The 17,823-nt window shown below is 44.8% G+C and overlaps 1 protein-coding gene across 1 annotated transcript in view; it reads left to right on the plus strand.

Annotated features, from left to right (window-relative positions):
• The window catches only part of RHOQ (ras homolog family member Q), a 25,055-nt gene continuing 7,232 nt past the window's right edge, over nucleotides 1-17,823 (plus strand). The window contains exons 1-4 of the mRNA XM_074579659.1: nucleotides 1-279; nucleotides 452-510; nucleotides 16,178-16,342; nucleotides 17,092-17,187. Coding sequence (XP_074435760.1) covers nucleotides 135-279; nucleotides 452-510; nucleotides 16,178-16,342; nucleotides 17,092-17,187 — 465 coding nt within the window. The 5' untranslated portion in view covers nucleotides 1-134. The remainder of the gene's footprint in view (nucleotides 280-451; nucleotides 511-16,177; nucleotides 16,343-17,091; nucleotides 17,188-17,823) is intronic.

A 17,823-nucleotide genomic window follows, 5' to 3' on the forward strand; every position in this document is an offset into this window, starting at 1 on the left:
GCGGCGGGCGGATGGCGGGGGGGCCGCGGCCGGCGGGGGCCGGCGGGGGCGCCCGCTGAGCGGCGGCGGCGATGCCGGGGGGCCCGGCGCGGCGGCGGGGCGCGCCCGGGGGGCCATGAGGGCGGGCTCCGGCCATGGCCCATGGTGGCAGCGCGGCGGTCATGCTGAAGTGCGTGGTGGTGGGGGACGGCGCCGTGGGCAAGACGTGCCTGCTGATGAGCTACGCCAACGACGCCTTCCCCGAGGAGTACGTGCCCACCGTCTTCGACCACTACGCAGGTGAGCGGGCGGGGGGACCGGCCCCCTCTCCCTCCCTCCATCCCTCCATCCTTCCATCCTCCGGCCTGACCCTGCCGGGGGCGGGGGTGGGGGGGTGGGGGGAAGCGGTGGGGTGTTTCGGCCGGGGTTTGCCCCCATCCGCTTCACCCGCTGTGTTTCTCCCCCCTCGCAGTCAGCGTTACCGTCGGGGGCAAGCAGTACCTGCTGGGGCTGTACGACACCGCCGGCCAGGTGAGTGCCGAGCCCTGCCCGCCACCCCCCCCCTTACGCCCCCCCCCCGGCCCCTTCCCTTCAGCTCCCGGCGCTGAACTTATTTGCGGGGCTGCGCTTCGGGATGGGCGATTCGGAGGCGGGTTGGCGGCGGATGGGGGGGTGGGCGCTGCGCGATTGATAAAATCCGGCTTTAAAACAAAACCATCGATCTTATTCCCGAGGGCGGGCAGGCGGAGACGGGCTTTATTTTTAGCGTGGAGCTGCGGCCCGGGGCGGCACGGCATCGGTCGGCCCGGGCTGTGCCGGTGCCGGTGCTGGCAGGGCAGCGCTCCGGGCCGGGCATCGCCCGCCCCCGGTCGGGCACCCCCCCGTCCCGGAGTGCAGACCCTCGGGTGGGGGAGATGTGCCTCCTTCTGCACGGAGGGGGCTCGGTGCCTCGAACGCCTCAGGTCGGATGGAGAGCCAGGCTGCCGCAGCTTGCCTTGTTTACGCTCCGCAGCTCTTCAATAGCTACAGAGTTGTTTCGCTTAAACGTGGAAAACAATAAAATGTAACTCTCAGCCACTGCCTTTGAGATAACCCGGGTTTCTTTTGCTATCCCAGACAACGCAAGTGATTCATTCGGTTAAGATTATTACAGCCGCTTGTGAAAGATGCTATGTCAGCATGTCTCTTGAGTAACTTTAATCATGGATAAAATGCTTGATGTTTTGGAGGGGTCACTGGTGTAGCGGTTTCTAAAGGGCTCCCTTATTCAAGTCACATCTTGGTTAGCTTAACTTGCTCGGCACCAGCCGCGGGCCAAGCACCATCTCCAGAGTTTAAAGTTCTCCGACCTCTCCGGAGATGCCTTATCGGAACCAAAAGAGCTGGTGAGGGGCCTGACCCCCGGGAGGTGCCGGCCTCTCCCAGGGTGGTGCGGAGCATTGTATGGAAGTGCTGCCTGGGTTTTTGTAAAGTTGTGTATTCCTTATATTAAAACTTCTCGCAATGAGAGCATGTGTTTTGGTCTCACATGACCTCAGACATGCTTCCTCGTTGTAAAGAGCAACTAGTAAGATAATCTCACTGGACTGGCACAGACCGAAGCCATATTTTTTAACTGTGTTATTTCCTATACTTAATTGAACAACCACTGTGTAAATAAATTAGTGTACCTTTTTAGATCTGCATACATCCTCAAGTAAGGGAAGCAGCATTTTACCGTTTTTTAATATCTTTGTGGCCTAACAAATCAGTAATTTCAGTAATTTTATTAGTGAGATCAGTAATAAAATGAATTCCGTGAGAATTGGAGGAAACAGCCCCATTTCCAGCAAGCTAATACCTGAAGGGTGAGACTGTCCCAGAAAGGCTGACCTCATGATTGTCATCTCACTGACGTAAACACAAGCTAGTCTAATTTATGCCAACTAAATGCATTTCTTACTACTGTCGTAGTCCCTTTTTTCTGTAGTAGTTGGTTCAAAACACAGCTTATAAAATACTGTTTAAGTATGCTTACAAAATGAGGATCTAGCGCTCAGGCAAATAAAGTATTTGGCTAATACGCATCTATTTTTATTTTTTATAATGAGCATTGGAAAATGTAAAAGCGGCCCTAGCGCTACTGTACATACGTGTAGCTTGTTTGTGGATGCCGTCTCAAACTGCTTGTGCTGGTGTGTTGCTATTAATGGGAGCGTGTGTTGCTAGCCCTGTGTAACCTTAACTAAGGTGGTTTTGTGGTGTCCCACTCTGCCTGAATGTGCTGAGTACAAAACCGAGTGACCTTTGGCCTCCTCAAAAGCTAGTGGGGTAAAGCGGCCAGTTCGCAGCTAAACAGCAAGCGAAGATACTCCTGTTATACTAAGAAAAACTTTTCAGTGTGAAATTTTATATCCAGGTGTGCAAAAAGTTGAGGTAAGCTTTTTTCCCCCGAATTCTGAGAAGCTGAAATATCCTAAGCTTGAATTACAAAGCAGTTTCTGATGTACTCAGGACCAGATCTTGCTGGCCTAATTCAGAGGAGCCTCAGCTCACGTAGGGTGTTTTAATGAGGCTACCTTTACAAATATAGCTGGTCTTGGCAAAATTCCCCTTTTAGTCAGACTTGCGGTGCTAATAAAATCTTTACCATTATCCCGGTGCCACTTCAGCATGTTCGGGGAACTGGTGGACGTCTGGGGCTGCCCACGGGAGCCCCATCCCAGCATCCAGCACAAGTGGGGAGATGCTCATGGGGAGTCTCTGTGAAGGTGCCAGTCCAGCAATTTTATTCCTTTAGCTGCTTTGTCAGAGAGCGTGCCGACAAGCCCATCTTCCCAGAGCTATGCCATAACACAAGGCTTACTTTAAAGCTTAAATATTTATAGTAAAGAACAGAAAAGACATGAGTTGATGGTGCCTTCTCTGTGTTGAGGAAACAGCGTGCTGCATCTGGTACATGCCTGCTGCTTGCACAGGCTTCTGTACCGCTGAGATTCTTTGCTGCTCAAAGTCGGGATTTCTGTGCCAGCATACATCAGGGCTTTTATTTCTAATTCTGTCACCCCCAAATAGTTTTTACTGTAAAACACTGGCCTGATAGTATCATTTTATCAGAACTTGGCAGTGCGTGATCGCTGTGGTATCCAAGCAGTTCACAACCTTCAGCGTGTTTATACTCCCCGCTCCGGACAGAGTACAAAGGTACAATCTACAGATCTCACTTCGGGGGGAAGAGGAGTGAGGGGGTATAAGGATGTTCAGACTGTGACCTGCTCCAAATCCATGCAGGAAGGCTGTAATGGAGCAAGAATTAAAGACCTTTTGATTTCTAGCTAGTGCCCAGCAGGCTCATCAGCCTGAAATACTGACTGCCAGCCTGTGGGTCTCTTGCATGGTTATGTATTTAGCAACTTGTGACAGACTTCTCTTTGGCAGGGGGGTTGCAAGTTTTTGAGTTCATGGCATCCAGCACTCATTTCTAGCTCGCTTCTTCACAACACGCAGAGGATCACGTGTAGTAACTATAGCGATGACATAATGCCTCGCATCTTTGTGAGTTTAAAGTAGGTTGAGAATAAATCTATTAAAATGCCGTTTTTTTCCAAGTTATATATAGTAGGGAAAAATGACGCTAGGGGTTCACAAACTTTGGTCTATAGGCTGAGACCATCCCCCGTTTGTGCGTGTGTGAATTCAGGCAGGCTTTTCTCTGGCTGAAAATACTGAGGCCCTGGTTTGGCAGAAAATAGCTAGTACAGCTGCTGGGCAGTGGAGGCTCTCACAGCCCGTTTGGGTTTGCAGCTGTGGGCACAGGCTTCCGCACCAGGGAAGCGGGTGGGAATTCGGTGCTGGTGGTGTCCGAGAGGACATTCTTCCAGCAATTCCTCCCAGAGGTGGAGCCAGCAGCTCCTTTTAGCCTTGCTGCTGCTCATAGCCAGGCACGGAGACTGGGTGGGCTTGGAGGGGGTCCTGGTTTCCCCAGGAAGAGGAGAACTGTGGAACCTACCTGCATCACGTGGAGCTGGGAGCACTGAAGTGCAATTGCACTGAAGTGTAAATGAGAGGTGCTTGTGATACTGGCCTTTGGCTTTGCAGGAGCCTCTCTTGCTCTGAGAAGCTAACTGCATGTCAGGTGTGCTCTTCATGGAGTAGGGGTACGTGGCAAAATCAGCCTGGGAAGAGAACCATGGCTTCATCAGGGTTCTGTTAACTTCACTTTTGATTTTCCATAATACCAAAAATAATACTGCCAACTCTCAGGATATTAAACCTTTTGGAGAAAAGTCTGTAAGTGCTAACAAAGAGGTGTGCTGTGTGTCCCCTTGCCATGTCCCAGATGATCGGGATGAGTGGGAGGACACACGGGAGACTGAAGGCTGCTGCTAGCCCATCCTCCTCTCCGTCCCTTTTGCTGTGGGGTTTTCATTCATGGTGTGGTCTTGTATGTGCTGTCCACATACAGGTGTGAGCCTTGCTCTGCTCGTGCGTCTTTGCTGTGAAGGACTGTCAGGACCTGCAGGGAGGAGGTGGGGGGATGCAGGAGCAGAGCCTGCGCTGCTCCTGCTGCCCTGGGAAGCGAAAAGCTGAGGCACAGCGTGGCTGGTTTGGCACCAAACCAGCATCCGGGCTGTGCAGAGCCCAGTACAGAAGGAGCAGAGTGAATCTTACTATGGTGCAGTGCCTAATAATAACATTTTTATCCCTCAGCACCACTTACTGTTGGGATACTAGCATGGCCTGGTTGGACAAAGCTGAGGTAAACTGTGTTCCTTGGCTTTCCACTTTCATTTCTCTGCCTTAAAGGCCCTAATACGTGTAGAGCAAGCTGTAGGTCTCATACAATAAAGCTCTCGGTGCCTTCTCAAGTGTCACCAAAACAGTAGCCACATAACACCTGAAGCGCAAGAGCAGAACAAACCACTTCTTGGTTCTTCTCAGTTCAGATACCGATGGCTACTCTGGTTACAGCTGCAGACATTTTAATTCAGACACACTGATTTTTTGGTTGTAACGGAGGCCCTGATGTTAAAAGCAATTTTATATTAAAGTTGGTCGGGCTGCTGAAGTGCATAAAGCTAACTCAAATATTAGCGAGATCAGTGCCTGCGTTAAGGCCAGGTGTAAAAAACAAATGGTTATAACTGTGAATGTGCCTGTGGGAGAGAGGGGTAGAGGTGCGGTTATTGAAATGGATGCTCACCAAACTTGCAGTGGTTGCTATAAATAAAACAAGAACTAGCAGTAACCCTTGTACTCCTTGCTGACTGTTTGTCTCGGCTTTGGTAGGTAGCCCTGGTCTAGCAGGTACCACCTCGGTACCCTACTGAAAGCAGAGGCGGCTGCTGATGATCGTGGCCGCTTGGTTGTGAAGTCGAAGTGTCCCTCCTCAGACCACGTTGCTGCTGCCGAGTTGCCCCCACCAGGCAGCCGTGTTGCCAGCGCAAGCCTGGCACATGCGGGCACCGTCTGGCACAAGGCGAAGCCTGACACACTTTACGGCAGAGTTGCAAAAAACGGAACCTATAGTGTCATTTTGGCGGATCTAAAACCAAAATGTTAGCAATTAACATCCCATCCCCTTTCCATTCCTCCTCCCGGCCCTGCACCTCCCTCCTCCCACGTGCGTTTTCCTCATTCTGCCAGCCGGGCTGGCTGCAGGCGCTGGGAAGCTGTGAGCTCCCTCGCTCCTGGTCGGCGTGCTGGGCTGTGAATAGCTGCTCTCTGCTTCAGGACGTTGCCAGCCACGTAGATGTAATAGCTCTGCAGCAACAGCTGGTTGTGTGCAGATAAAATTAAAACGTGCCTAGAGTCCCCCTCTGAAATCTCAGTTTTTTAAGGCAAAAGAAGGAGGTGAAGTGCCTTACGATCTCTGTGTCGACAGTTTTCTAGACAAGTGTTTAAGCAAAGGCAGGCTTTCCCTTTAAAAGGAAAGGGACTCTTACCTTCAGATCAGCTTTTAAAAATGGCCTTCCAACAGTAATATTCCCAGTGCAAAGCTTACATTCAAGTGCCTCTTTGTGAGCTGTGACTCACACTTGGAAAGCGTCGTATCTTTCCTAGAAAGGTAGGTAAGTATTGTTATCGGGGAGTCTCAGGATGGGAGATGCTGCTCCGAGTTCCCAAAAGCACTCACTAAATGTATGTGGCAAACTCAAGATAGTTCTGTTTCATTTTCAGAGTGTCAAAAGCCCCATGGCACTTCTACATAGCGGCATGGAGTTATGCTAAAATCAAATGTAAGGGATATGTTTGAAAATGTAGATCCAGAGTGTCTTCACCAAATTAACAGTAAGTTAATGGCAGACCAAAGCAAAGAACCCAAAGCAAACCAAGTTCAAGAGTTCTCTGAAACTTCAATTTTTGATGTGAAAAGCACATGTCTATGAAGATGACTGACCTAGAGAGACTCTTGCTACACATTGATTACGTGGTCAAGTAAAAATCCCGTTTTCCTGGGTTAAGAGTCGGTAGATATCCTTTAGTCTGTGACAGAGTTCTCTATGAATTTTACTCCCTTATAATTTCTTCGAGGTACAGTGACATCTTTCAATGCTATCCAAACATCACCAGCTAAAAAGGCACCACTGAATACAAGCAATAATTATTGCTTTTCCAACACAATGCTATTGCATATCCTCTTACTTCCCGACTTCATTTTAAGATGGGGCATGTACCCGCCCTCATTACAGCATGACGTACTCTACAGCTGTACTGCGGGAGGCAAGAGTGAGGGAACGGGACAACTGGGCAAGGTGGCATGAGCTGGCAGAGTTTTTCTGGTAGAGAACATTAGAGACCTCAGGATTTTTTGGCAGGTCCATAGTCAGACTTCTCGATTGAAATCTGTTGCCTTTGCAAAGAGCTCTTTATATTTTAGTGAAGTATAAAAAATGCACTATTTTTCCTTTATAGCCTAACTTCTGATTAATCCTCCATGCTACATCTTAAACTAAATATAATTTAGACTAGAGTACTGCCTCTATAGCGCAGGCCTACAATGCAGAAGGACAGATAGTGTGTGTTAGGGCCTGATCCACGCTCTTGTGTTAGGCACCCTATTGCTGATTTCAGTAGCTTTGCTCCAGTTCCTTTATTGAGAACACATGGACAAAGTGGATGTAAAACTTACTTCAGCAATACCGAGGTTTTGTCAGTCCCAGGCATTCAAAACGATGAGTCAGCCATTCCTATCCACAGACACCGCTACCTAAAAAACCTAGGAAATCAAAATGGTTTGAGACTTCTTCTTTTGCCCTTTGCTGGATGTGGGTTTTCTTTAAGCCTTTGGGCTTCACATATTCAAGTTTTCTCTATATCTGTGGGGGACTAGACATTTATCTTTCATTTAAAGGTAAAAAGGATGTGATTTTTCTTTATATGATCATGAGACTCCAGGAACCTGGGCTTTAAGAAATAATATAAAGCACACTGATTCCAAATCCTGCAGTTTTATTGTGAACTACGAAACCCAGCTTTACTAAAATGGATGCGTTGGGACAGAGCTTCAGGACTTTTCTTTTTAAACCTCCAAATTAGCAGTTGCGTTTCTAACAAAACTGCCCATCCTCTAATGAGAAAAAATGCAGAATGAGGGCAGAGAGAAGGGGAATTGTATCTTTTTACCACTGTGTTCTGTGGTTTTATAAGCAGTCTATTGGCTTGGACTGGTGACTGGATGATTTGTGTTAAGAAAAATGTGTCTGAACGCTACACGACACTTTCAGCAGTTTTGAAGAGGTTGTGTCATTTGACGCGTTGGCGGCTACTGTCTGCAGTCTGTTTTAATTCTGCCCCGTGCTGCACCCATGATGTGGCACGTGCAATAATTCTTTGCGATGGCCGGCACTCGCTGGTGTGTGTATAAAAATGCAGGTGGCAGCATTATTCTCCAGAGCAAAGGAACATCTATCAGCATCCTAGGTGAGCTTATTGCTCCAGATGAATAAAACACAGACCGAAAGCGCCGCAGGCAGCTTGCGCTCTAAATTAGATGTAGCCGTAAATGCTAAAACATTGTGTGTAGGGCTTAATGCTCCTTCCTGGTGGGTCTGATTTCCAGTTGGGATGGAGTGGCGGAGTCAATGAGGGATGGATGCCAGGCGTGACCCGGGCTGCATCTTTAGTTACGACCAACAGATAGCCCAGCCATGGGCAGTGAGATTGCTTACATATTCCTCACTTAAGAAAGAAAAAAAGTAGGCAGTTTTTCAACTGCCTTAACATCTGCTGCAGTGAAATCACTGAGTGTTTTACCGCGTTCTTCAGTGGAAGCTGTTAGCCCTGACAAATCGGTATTTGACTTAAAACGAAGTGCAGAAGACTCTTACGGACTCCTTCCATTCCAGAAACTCTTTCTCCATGATGTGTTTGTTCAATGTGCACATGATGGCACCAGTACTCAGCCACTTTGTCTTCTGAGAGGTTGTGTGATGGCAATTAATCTTGAGGAGCCAGCGTGAAGGCTTAGTCTTCTATCTTACAAAGCTGTTGCTCTACACTGGACTGAAGAATGTGCTTTTGGGGTTTATTTGTAAAAAGTAAAAGGGAATGGGACACCTAACGGATCAGTCTTTCTTGCCTGGGCAGGATTTATATAGTTAATAAATGAAAAGACATGTCTGACTATGTTAACCATCTCTATTACATAGTCTGTTTTCCATTTGAGAACAGATTTGCTGATGGTAATTTTCTTCTGTAAAAATAAAGTTTAAGAACCCGTCTTTCACAAGAACAGGTTCTGCAGAGGATCTGACCAGGTCCATTGTGCCAGGGTGAATTTTATTTTTTTCCTTTGATTGCCCATACCTGAAAGAAGGGAAAATACTGATTGTTCATGACTGCAGTCACCAAAACTGGGGTGAATTCCTTTCCTGGATAAAGTGGAAATCCTGTGTGGGAAGAGTGCTGTTCATAAGGTCACTGACGGTGGTAAAGGAACCGTCACGGGAACACACCACAGCCTCGTGATTTCTGGTGGGTAAGGAGAGAAAGGGCCTGCCCTCGGCAGTTACTCTGCTACTTAGCAGTTCCATAGTGGCTAAGCGACTGGTAGAAGGTGTTTAAGTGAAACAGTTAAATCCGTGTTCTGTTGTCACAAACGCTAAAATAATAAGTCTTATAGAGAAAGTTCAGGGACTTCTACTTTTAGAAAACCACGAAGAAGCCAGCAAGTTGAAGTTGCTGTGGTGATGGACAGGGGAGAGGGAGCATTCTGTTGAGACTGTCTAGGCAAATGGTTTAACACCACCACATGGCAAGGTGTATGATTTGGACAGTACTTAATCCCACATTAAGACTGGGATCAATTCTGATCACTTAAAGGCAATTTTTTTGTATAATTAAAGGAATATTCTGTCCTTCTTGTCTCTAATGCTCTAAAATCCATTTTACTAGGCTCAATTTTCTACCTAGTTATTTCTCTCTATGCAGAAAAGCTTTTCAGACATGTAAGCAGCTGCAGAGTCCTCAGATATGCCAGAAGGAAAGTTTTGTCAAAAAAAAAAAATCATAATTCACAAACCCTGGGATTCTTCAATGTATAATTCATACTGCCTTTGAACAGTCCTCCTCACAGGAATTTAGAGATGGATTCAGATCGGCTGACTTCATTTTTAGAATACAATGGAAGAGCACTTACCCTGCATTCTTGCAGCCTTTTCTATAAATTAAAAATAGATGCTGGGCCCAAATCGGCAGCTTTTTGTGCTCCCTGGGAAACCTGTGTGAACCAGCCACAACAGGACAATTCTGCTTTCTTTAGCAATGCGAGCTGTATCGCCCAGAAGCCTGTGAAGCGACAGAGGGTCTGTAGCGTGCTTTCCCCCTGCAGCCAGGGAATAATCACCACGTCTTGTTTTGCATGTTCAGGAGCCAGTGGCTACAGATGTAGGCAACTGAAAAAATTGAACATAGCCATCAGTGTTAGCGGGGCCTGGGTTGCAGAATTGGACAAGCGGTCGTTTTACGGCAATGCTGTGGCAGTCCAAATTGCCGCCTGCCAAACACAGTCCTGCATTAGAGCCGCCTCCTGAGTGGCAGTGCCAGGAAGGCAGCATCCTGGGGACTCTCCACCCTCCTTCCCTGCAACGGGTTACGGCCTTACACAGCCCGGGTTGAAAAAATTTGGAGAGCTTTTTGTTTTTTTTTTTTTTTTAGCCAGGGAAGCAATTTGTGCTTGGCATGGGGCAGCACAGGCCACTTCCCTCTCTCTCCTCCCCCACCCAAGCATCTCGTAGAATCAGAAACCACAGGGTGATTCAGCGGGGTGAAGCCCGTTTCCTGGCGCGCTTCTGCAGCAGGCAGTTGCTCTCGGAGGCTTTGCCTGGTGCTTACGGCAAAGCTGCACATCAGCCTTTTAATTCCAAATAATCTGGGGAAGACAGCAGGATGTGTCCACTGGGGTAACAATGAGCTGGTACTGAGTCCCTGGGGCGCGTGCTAGACCAACAGTTACGGTTCACTTGTTATTTTCTCTGAAAATTACCGCAGGCCTTCTGAAATGGAAATTTATTTTCAGGCAGGAAAACTATGAAAAATGCAGTCTTGAAGGATAGCTTTGAAATGTACTTCAAAAATTAAAGCCTGGTGATTCTTATTGAGAGAGGACTTTTGACTATCGTTACCCAGCCCTACTATGAAATGGGTTACAACTTGAACTTTTAGCTGAGATTTTGCTCTGCAGAAACCAGCTAGTTCCTTCCCTGTGCGTGCCTCACTGCGACCCTTTGAGCAGCAGCACTCATTACCCTTCACTGCATGAAGGTTGGATTCCTCCAGCAACTCTGCCCAATGTCTATTTTTGGCTTCCCCTCTAAAAACAGATGGTTGGGAGTGAGAACCTCCCCTTGCGATTGCTGGTGTAAGCTGTGAAAGCAACAGATGGTTGCTAACGCAGAGATCACAAACCTAGAGTTGTTGAGCTGTGGTTTTGATTCCAGTGGGCAAGACTTATTTTGTTCCCCCTCATCCACTTTATACTTTCTCAGAACAGAAAAGAAATAGGCTTATCCTTTTGTTTATAAGAGTATGTCAGTATGACGTAACTGGAGATGTATCGTTAGCATTTCTTTCCTAAGCTGCAAAACACATAAAATCACTGAGCTGGGATTAAAACACAAGCATGACATACCTTGCTCAGGGCCCCTGCCACTAATGTTAATGACATACCAGAATTCAGTTTCTCCTATTTGCTTAAAGATGCCAGCCCTCATATTTGCAAGGAAAAAAAAAAAAACAAGAAACAAACAGATCTAGGTTAACATCTTCTTTGCTGCCTGTAACAGCAGATCTGAGAGGTATAAATTTCCCCAAAGGTCTTGGTCGAGGTGTGGGGAAGGTATTGACTCCAAAGGTGACTCTTCTAATTGCCTTTCATCCCTCCAAATTGGATAGAGAGACTCTAACACCATTCCAGAGGAGAAAGTGGCCTGTGGTCTCACATTACTGAGAGGGGTAAGCATCTCTGTCCCCATCACTTCAACCTGGGCAGGGAGAAGCGTGATACCATAAAACGGGGGAGCTACAGGGACTCTAACACTATGGGATCTCAGGATGCCTGCACCTCTTACTTCGGTTTTCTAATAAATACAAGGAAATAATGCTTTTTGTGGGTCAAGAAGGTTGTCAGGAAATTATTGGTCTTCACTTTGTCTTAGTTTATTTTTAAAAAAATATCCCACTGCACATAAGCTATGTACATCAAAGGCTTTCGGAGTGCTTTGCAAAGACTAATGCATTATTAAGCTAGCAAAGCCCTACGGGGCACCCTAACAGATGGGGAAGATGCAAGCAGAGAGAAGATAATAATTTGCTCAGGGCTACGTATTGTGTCAGTGGCAGAGTCAGGAATACAGTTTGTGTGTTTTTAACTCTGTCTCTCAGCTGATATCCATGGAATTGGGCAAGGGTATTAGTTCAGAACCAATTGTACAACTTGAAATACGGCACTGCATTCTTCTTTTATCCTGAGCAAACCCTTGGAATGAAGAAGAATATAATGCGGCAGGATTGCAATACCATTCTTCAGTCTGGACACAGAATGTTCCTCAAGACCTCTGTTTTTGATCAGGTAAATGCCAGGAAAAGAAATAGCCACGTTTTGGACAGGTTAAAACAAATCCACCTGAACTTCCAAAATATGGTGAAAATCAATCATTCAGTATTTAAGTACAAGGCAGTAGAAAATCTCAGAGGCAGACTATTGGGGACTGTAACAGGGAAAAAGAGACCTCAGGGAGAGATTTTAAGGAGCTAAGATAAAGGCAATGCTAGACTTACCTACAGAATACCAAAACTAGGGTGAAATGAAAATGTGAAAGCATGAATTTCCATCCTCCCCTCTTAAAAACAAAACAAAACCCCTGAGCAGTCCTTCCCAGTTTGTAGCTGAGAAGCCAGGTCAAGTGATTAGTTCCTCCATCTCATCTCCTTTCCCGTGTCTCTTCTCTATTAGCAGCTGTCCTGGGTTTCCACAGAGATGCCAGGTAAATGATGGATGGTCCTGCTGCAATGGAGTATCTTTTATAGGGATCACAGCTCCATATAACATTAATTAAGCCAACATACTTGCATCCGATTTGTTTAAAGTTATTAGAGCTCCCATATTTTCAGCATGATTATCTATCCGTATTCATCTGCTTCCGCAAACAGCGAACAATTTTGTTTTGAAGTCCAGAGTATGTTGGAGAATGAGCCATTTCACTATTATAGCCTGGAGTTTTTGAGACTTGTACTGCATATTTTGATCCTCTGTGGCTTTCTTGCCCATCCTATTCACATTCTTAAAATATTCCAGTTAAATTGTTTAAATATTTTTAATGCCTAAATATATATGCAGTGCCTCCCCCAATTAGATTGGAAGTCTAATTGCTGTACAGTGTGGTGTGTACATGCACTCAAATTGGAATTTATGTTGACTGGCTAGTATAATTAGATTTTGCGATTGCATTTAATTTTAGAATAAACCACATTTATTTCCCTTACACTAGATTCAGGAAATAAATTATAGTTGAAGCAATCAGATTTTTCCAGGCTTTTCAAGTATTCAGTCTAAATTCATTTGGTATTTCAGATTCTTCTACCAAGTGCGGCAGTTATTTAGGCCAGGTACGTCAGAGAAAGTTTTCAGGTTTGATTGCTGTTTCTGAGGGGCTGTTGGGGAGCAGAAGGAGTCTTCAAGCACAGATGACCTGATGGTAACGTTTGTCTTCAAGCACAGATGACCTGATGGTAACGTTTAAGCCAGGGGGTCTCTTTGGAGGACCCAGGACCAGTCTAGTCATGAGGCTTTATTAGAATTATCTGCTATTATTAGTATCAATACAAACCTAATTTTCGTAGCACAGACAAGGTTCAAAGGAGAGCCTGACAGCACTGACTTCTTTCAAGCAGCAGGATTGGTGGGCATAGCCAAATTCTCTGTTAATTTAAGTACGCCTAAGTGCAGTGAAGTCACTGTAGTGAATACCACGTACATCTTTGGCCGCGGTACGTGATGTATCCAATCACACTCTACTTGCCTTCAGTTTAACTTCTTGATTACAGAGGATGGACCCACAGCGTGCCCAGTGCAGAGGGAAGAGGGTATAAATCAAAAGGCATATAAATAGATGCAGGGACAGGAAAAGAGTTCAGCAGTGCACATGCCTTAAAAAGTGCTAACGTTGCTGGCTCCCAGATGACTGCTGATGAATACTTGGGAAGTAAGGTGCAGTACCAAGGTGTGGCTAAACGTACAAGGATTTGCATCTAATGGGATGTTAAAAGATAAACGAAATACGGAAGTTTTGAAGTAAACCGTGCAAATGTAACTGGGCTTCGACATCAGAAAACGATTAGCATTTGCTACGAATAAAAGGTCCATCTGTAATTTGAAGTGGATTAACTAAGAGGTATTTTAAGGTCAATGGACTAACAGTAATTTCTGGTGACAATGAAATGTTTTCTCCATTCCAATATTTAATGCAGGCAGTACTCTAGTTATTGTAACCCAGGGGTGAGATTTTCAAAAAACGCTGAGCGTAGTGAAGGCAACTCTGTGATAGTAGGAATAAATTACAACTTTAAACTAATTTCTCTTTTTTTTTTTTTTTTTTTTTTTTTAAGAAAACCCTTTCGGTAATATCCAGCATATGATTTAGTAGAGCTGAACTTGAGAGCAACTGACGGATCTGCCTGCGTGTTCTTGCATACAGATTTTGTACTCCAGGGACCAGTGTAATTTGCAGTTGGGAAGCTTCTTTTAGGATTTTGATCTCCACCCTAGAAAACAGAGTGGCAACCCTGAGCAGGATATAACTGCATTCAGTAGTAGACGTGAAACATAAAATGCTTAAAAAAATGGATTGAATGCTAAATAGTTTCAAGTTGCTGTTGTGATTTTTTAAAAGTTATTTCTGCCTTCTATGATCCATGTCCACAGATGTGGAAAAGACATGGTTAACAGTGGGGGTTTTTTTTGAAACAGGATAGGAGCCTGACACTAGCAGGGAAACAACTGATCTTCAAGAAGGCCTGTCAAATGTTGTAGTTTCACAGTAGTTTCAGTTACTGCCGTTGTGAAATTGGGAGCCCATGTTTACAGCTAAGCATGCTCTAATTTACTGACAAAACTGTAGAGTATACAAGAATGGCAGCAGAGCGTGCAATCAAAATGGCACATGCGAATACTGATTACGAATGAGGATATTGTGTAAATAGACACTGAAGAGTATTGGCCAATTTGCCTCCTTCCTTGCTAGTGCAGAATCGACTCTGGTGCTTGTTCCCATGTGTCTTTTCTCCATTTCACGATGAGGGTAACGGCCCTATTCCCATAGCTGTTGACTTCCAAATGAAAAGGTGGGTCTAGCAGAAACTGTTCTGAGGAAGTCCTCACGTGTTTTCTGAAATTCTAGTGACAACCATCTTTAAAACTTAACAACTAATCAATGAAGGGGCTTTTTTGAGGGTGCAACTATAGGTTAGTAATCTGGTAATGTGACAGTTGCCAAGGAAACAAAAATTTAATTTTCTGGCTCGTTTCAAACATGGAGTTGAATTACATTTCTGTTTCTACACTTAATGAACAAATTGTTCCAGTATTTGTGAGATTTAATTAAGATGGGGAGCTTGCATGGGGAAGAGGGAGGCTGCTGCAGCAGCCACAATAAACTGGTGTTTATTGTGGAAGGGAAGGTCTAAAACTGGCATTCTTTGCTGTCTCTGCAGTGCCTGGGCTCAGTCTTTGTTATCTATGTTAAAAATAGAAACAAAAAAAGCCTAAGGTAGGAATGGTAGGGCATTGGTTCACTGCCATAGACCAAAGGAAGCCTTGCAGAGAGAAGCTGGAGCATGTTCCCTCCTGCTCTTAGCTAAAAAATATGGCAAAATCCACTTTCTCTCTTGCTAGAGGGACTCTGTCTTACAGTAGGAACCATGCTCCTAGGTACCTCTGTTGCCAGGGTATTGTATGCCCTGGCAGTAGGACTGGTGGCTTTAAATGCTATGATTGGAAATGACCCAAATAATAATCTTTTCACACTAACTCTTCCTCCCTACCCCCCGCCCCCCCAAAAAAAGAAAGGCATTAATGTTCCCCTGGTAGTGTTCTTGATCTTTAATTTCTGTTCCTTCCCACTCTTTGCTGGGCTTGCTTATAGAAAACAGAGTCTGGACAAAAGAGGTCCCTTCTGATCCTTACTTCGTGTGCCCTTATGATTAGCAACAGGACAGTAAGGTTTCTAAGAGACAGAAAATTCTAAGGATGGACTTAAATATCACCCCTACATGTGTTCCAAAACAGAACGTTTAAGTGTGTTAAATAGCCTAAATATAGCCTAGCTTTGTACAACCTGGATGGCTCTACAGCAGTCACATCTGCTTACTCTCTTTGGTCAAACAAATGCTAACCTTTGCTGTGCAAGTATGTTGGAACCATAAGCTTTTCTTTTTTTTCTTTAAGTGAAAACTTTTTAAAGGGTAGTCTTCTGTATATTCTTGTACAGAAGTATGTTTCTATCGGTACTAACGCACAGGGTTTTTTGTATTTATATTCACATATAATTACCCTCATACACAGATTTTGCTCTAACAGCCACACTAACTAACCTGGAAGAGTTGTAAACATTCAGAAAGTTTGCTTCAACAAAATGTGACGAGTTTCTGAATATAACTGTTGAAATTAACAAAATACAAGCAACGGTTTAATATTGCAGATAACAGAATTTTTCTTTCTCAGGAAGACTATGATCGTCTGAGACCTTTATCTTATCCTATGACCGATGTCTTCCTTATCTGCTTCTCAGTGGTAAATCCTGCTTCATTTCAAAATGTGAAGGAAGAGTGGGTACCGGAGTTGAAGGAATATGCACCTAATGTTCCCTTTTTACTAGTGGGAACACAGGTATATCTGGTTCTGTTCTACTTTATTTAAACAGTTCAGATCATTGTATGGTGCCTTTTCTTTGGGCTGGCAGTTCAGGCCTGACAGGACCTGAGCAGCATCTCCTTCTGGCTTTGGAGGAACAAACTTAGAAGCGGCAGAAGAACCTAGATCTGCGTTGTTCTCTAATGAGCAACCTCCATTTTGTTAAAATACATAGATTGTAAACTGGGTGGCAAGATTGGCTGCATCTCTCTATGCGACTTTCTATAAAGTCCTGGGACTTAAGGAATAAAATTGTTTGTTCATACCCATGTTACTGGAATTTACTTGGGTCTGTAACTATTGGTTACATACAGTATTTGCTGAAGCAAAGGAGCAAGGGGAGAAGTGAGACCATTTCCTCGTGCTCCTTGTGGGCAGTGGACTGGGCTTCAATTGCAAAGTGATCCACATGTTGGTATTATGTTTGGGTTAATCTTTCTGCCACTGTTGGATGTACTTGCTGGTATTCTGAGATGATCACGTCTAACTGAAGAACTGAATTACAGGATAAAAGTTTGTTCCTTCTGGATTAAAGGTAGTAGTTCATAGCCTAAGTTTCCAGGGCTTTTGGATCAGGAAGGGTCCACAATCTGTATCATGATGACTCCATTTTTATACATGCAATACTCCATAAAATAAGTCTGCTCTAAAAAGAGGGTATCGTGTAGTCTGCTGACTTTTGTTTAGAAAAAGTATTCCAACGTGACTGCAATCTTTCTTACTAGATTGATCTTCGTGATGACCCGAAAACTCTGGCAAGACTCAATGATATGAAAGAGAAGCCCACATCTGTGGAGCAAGGACAGAAGTTGGCAAAAGAGGTAAACTGGATACTCCTAAATGAAACCAAGAAGCAAAAAAGCCTATTTCCAAATGACTTTTTCTTCCCTTACCACTTTGCCCAATTCCTTTACCAGTCAACATATGAAACCTTATGACTGGTTACCAGTTAACAATACTTACTTACATTGTTGAATACAGCTAACAAGCAGACCTGTGCAATAACACTTCCGTGTTAGTAATAGTTCCAACTTTCTGTGTAGACACTCATAAAAAATACGTAAGCCTTAGTGAGAGAGAATTAAAATCACAGAGTGGTTGAGGCTGGAAGGGACCTCTCCTGCTCAAGCAAAATGTTGGAAGCATGCTATACTACCATTTTAACACACTGCGTGGGTAGTGCTTGTCGGGACACTTACTTATAGAGTCTTATTTTTGAAACATAAATTGGTCATGTAATTCTGTAATTCTTTTTCGCTGTTTAGTTACCAAAAATACCTTAGGACCCCACTGCCAATCCAAAGAGCTTATTTAATGTGCTTCCTTCAGAAACCAAACCAACTTAAATACATTCCAGATCTTTGGCCAAAAGAAAAATCTTCTGTTCTGCTGGAAGCACATTCAGATAACTTTTCTAGATCACAGCCAAACATTGGGGTGTCACTATAGGAAAAATA

Source organism: Larus michahellis, chromosome 3 (assembly GCF_964199755.1).
Source record: "Larus michahellis chromosome 3, bLarMic1.1, whole genome shotgun sequence".
Classification (NCBI taxonomy): domain Eukaryota; kingdom Metazoa; phylum Chordata; class Aves; order Charadriiformes; family Laridae; genus Larus; species Larus michahellis.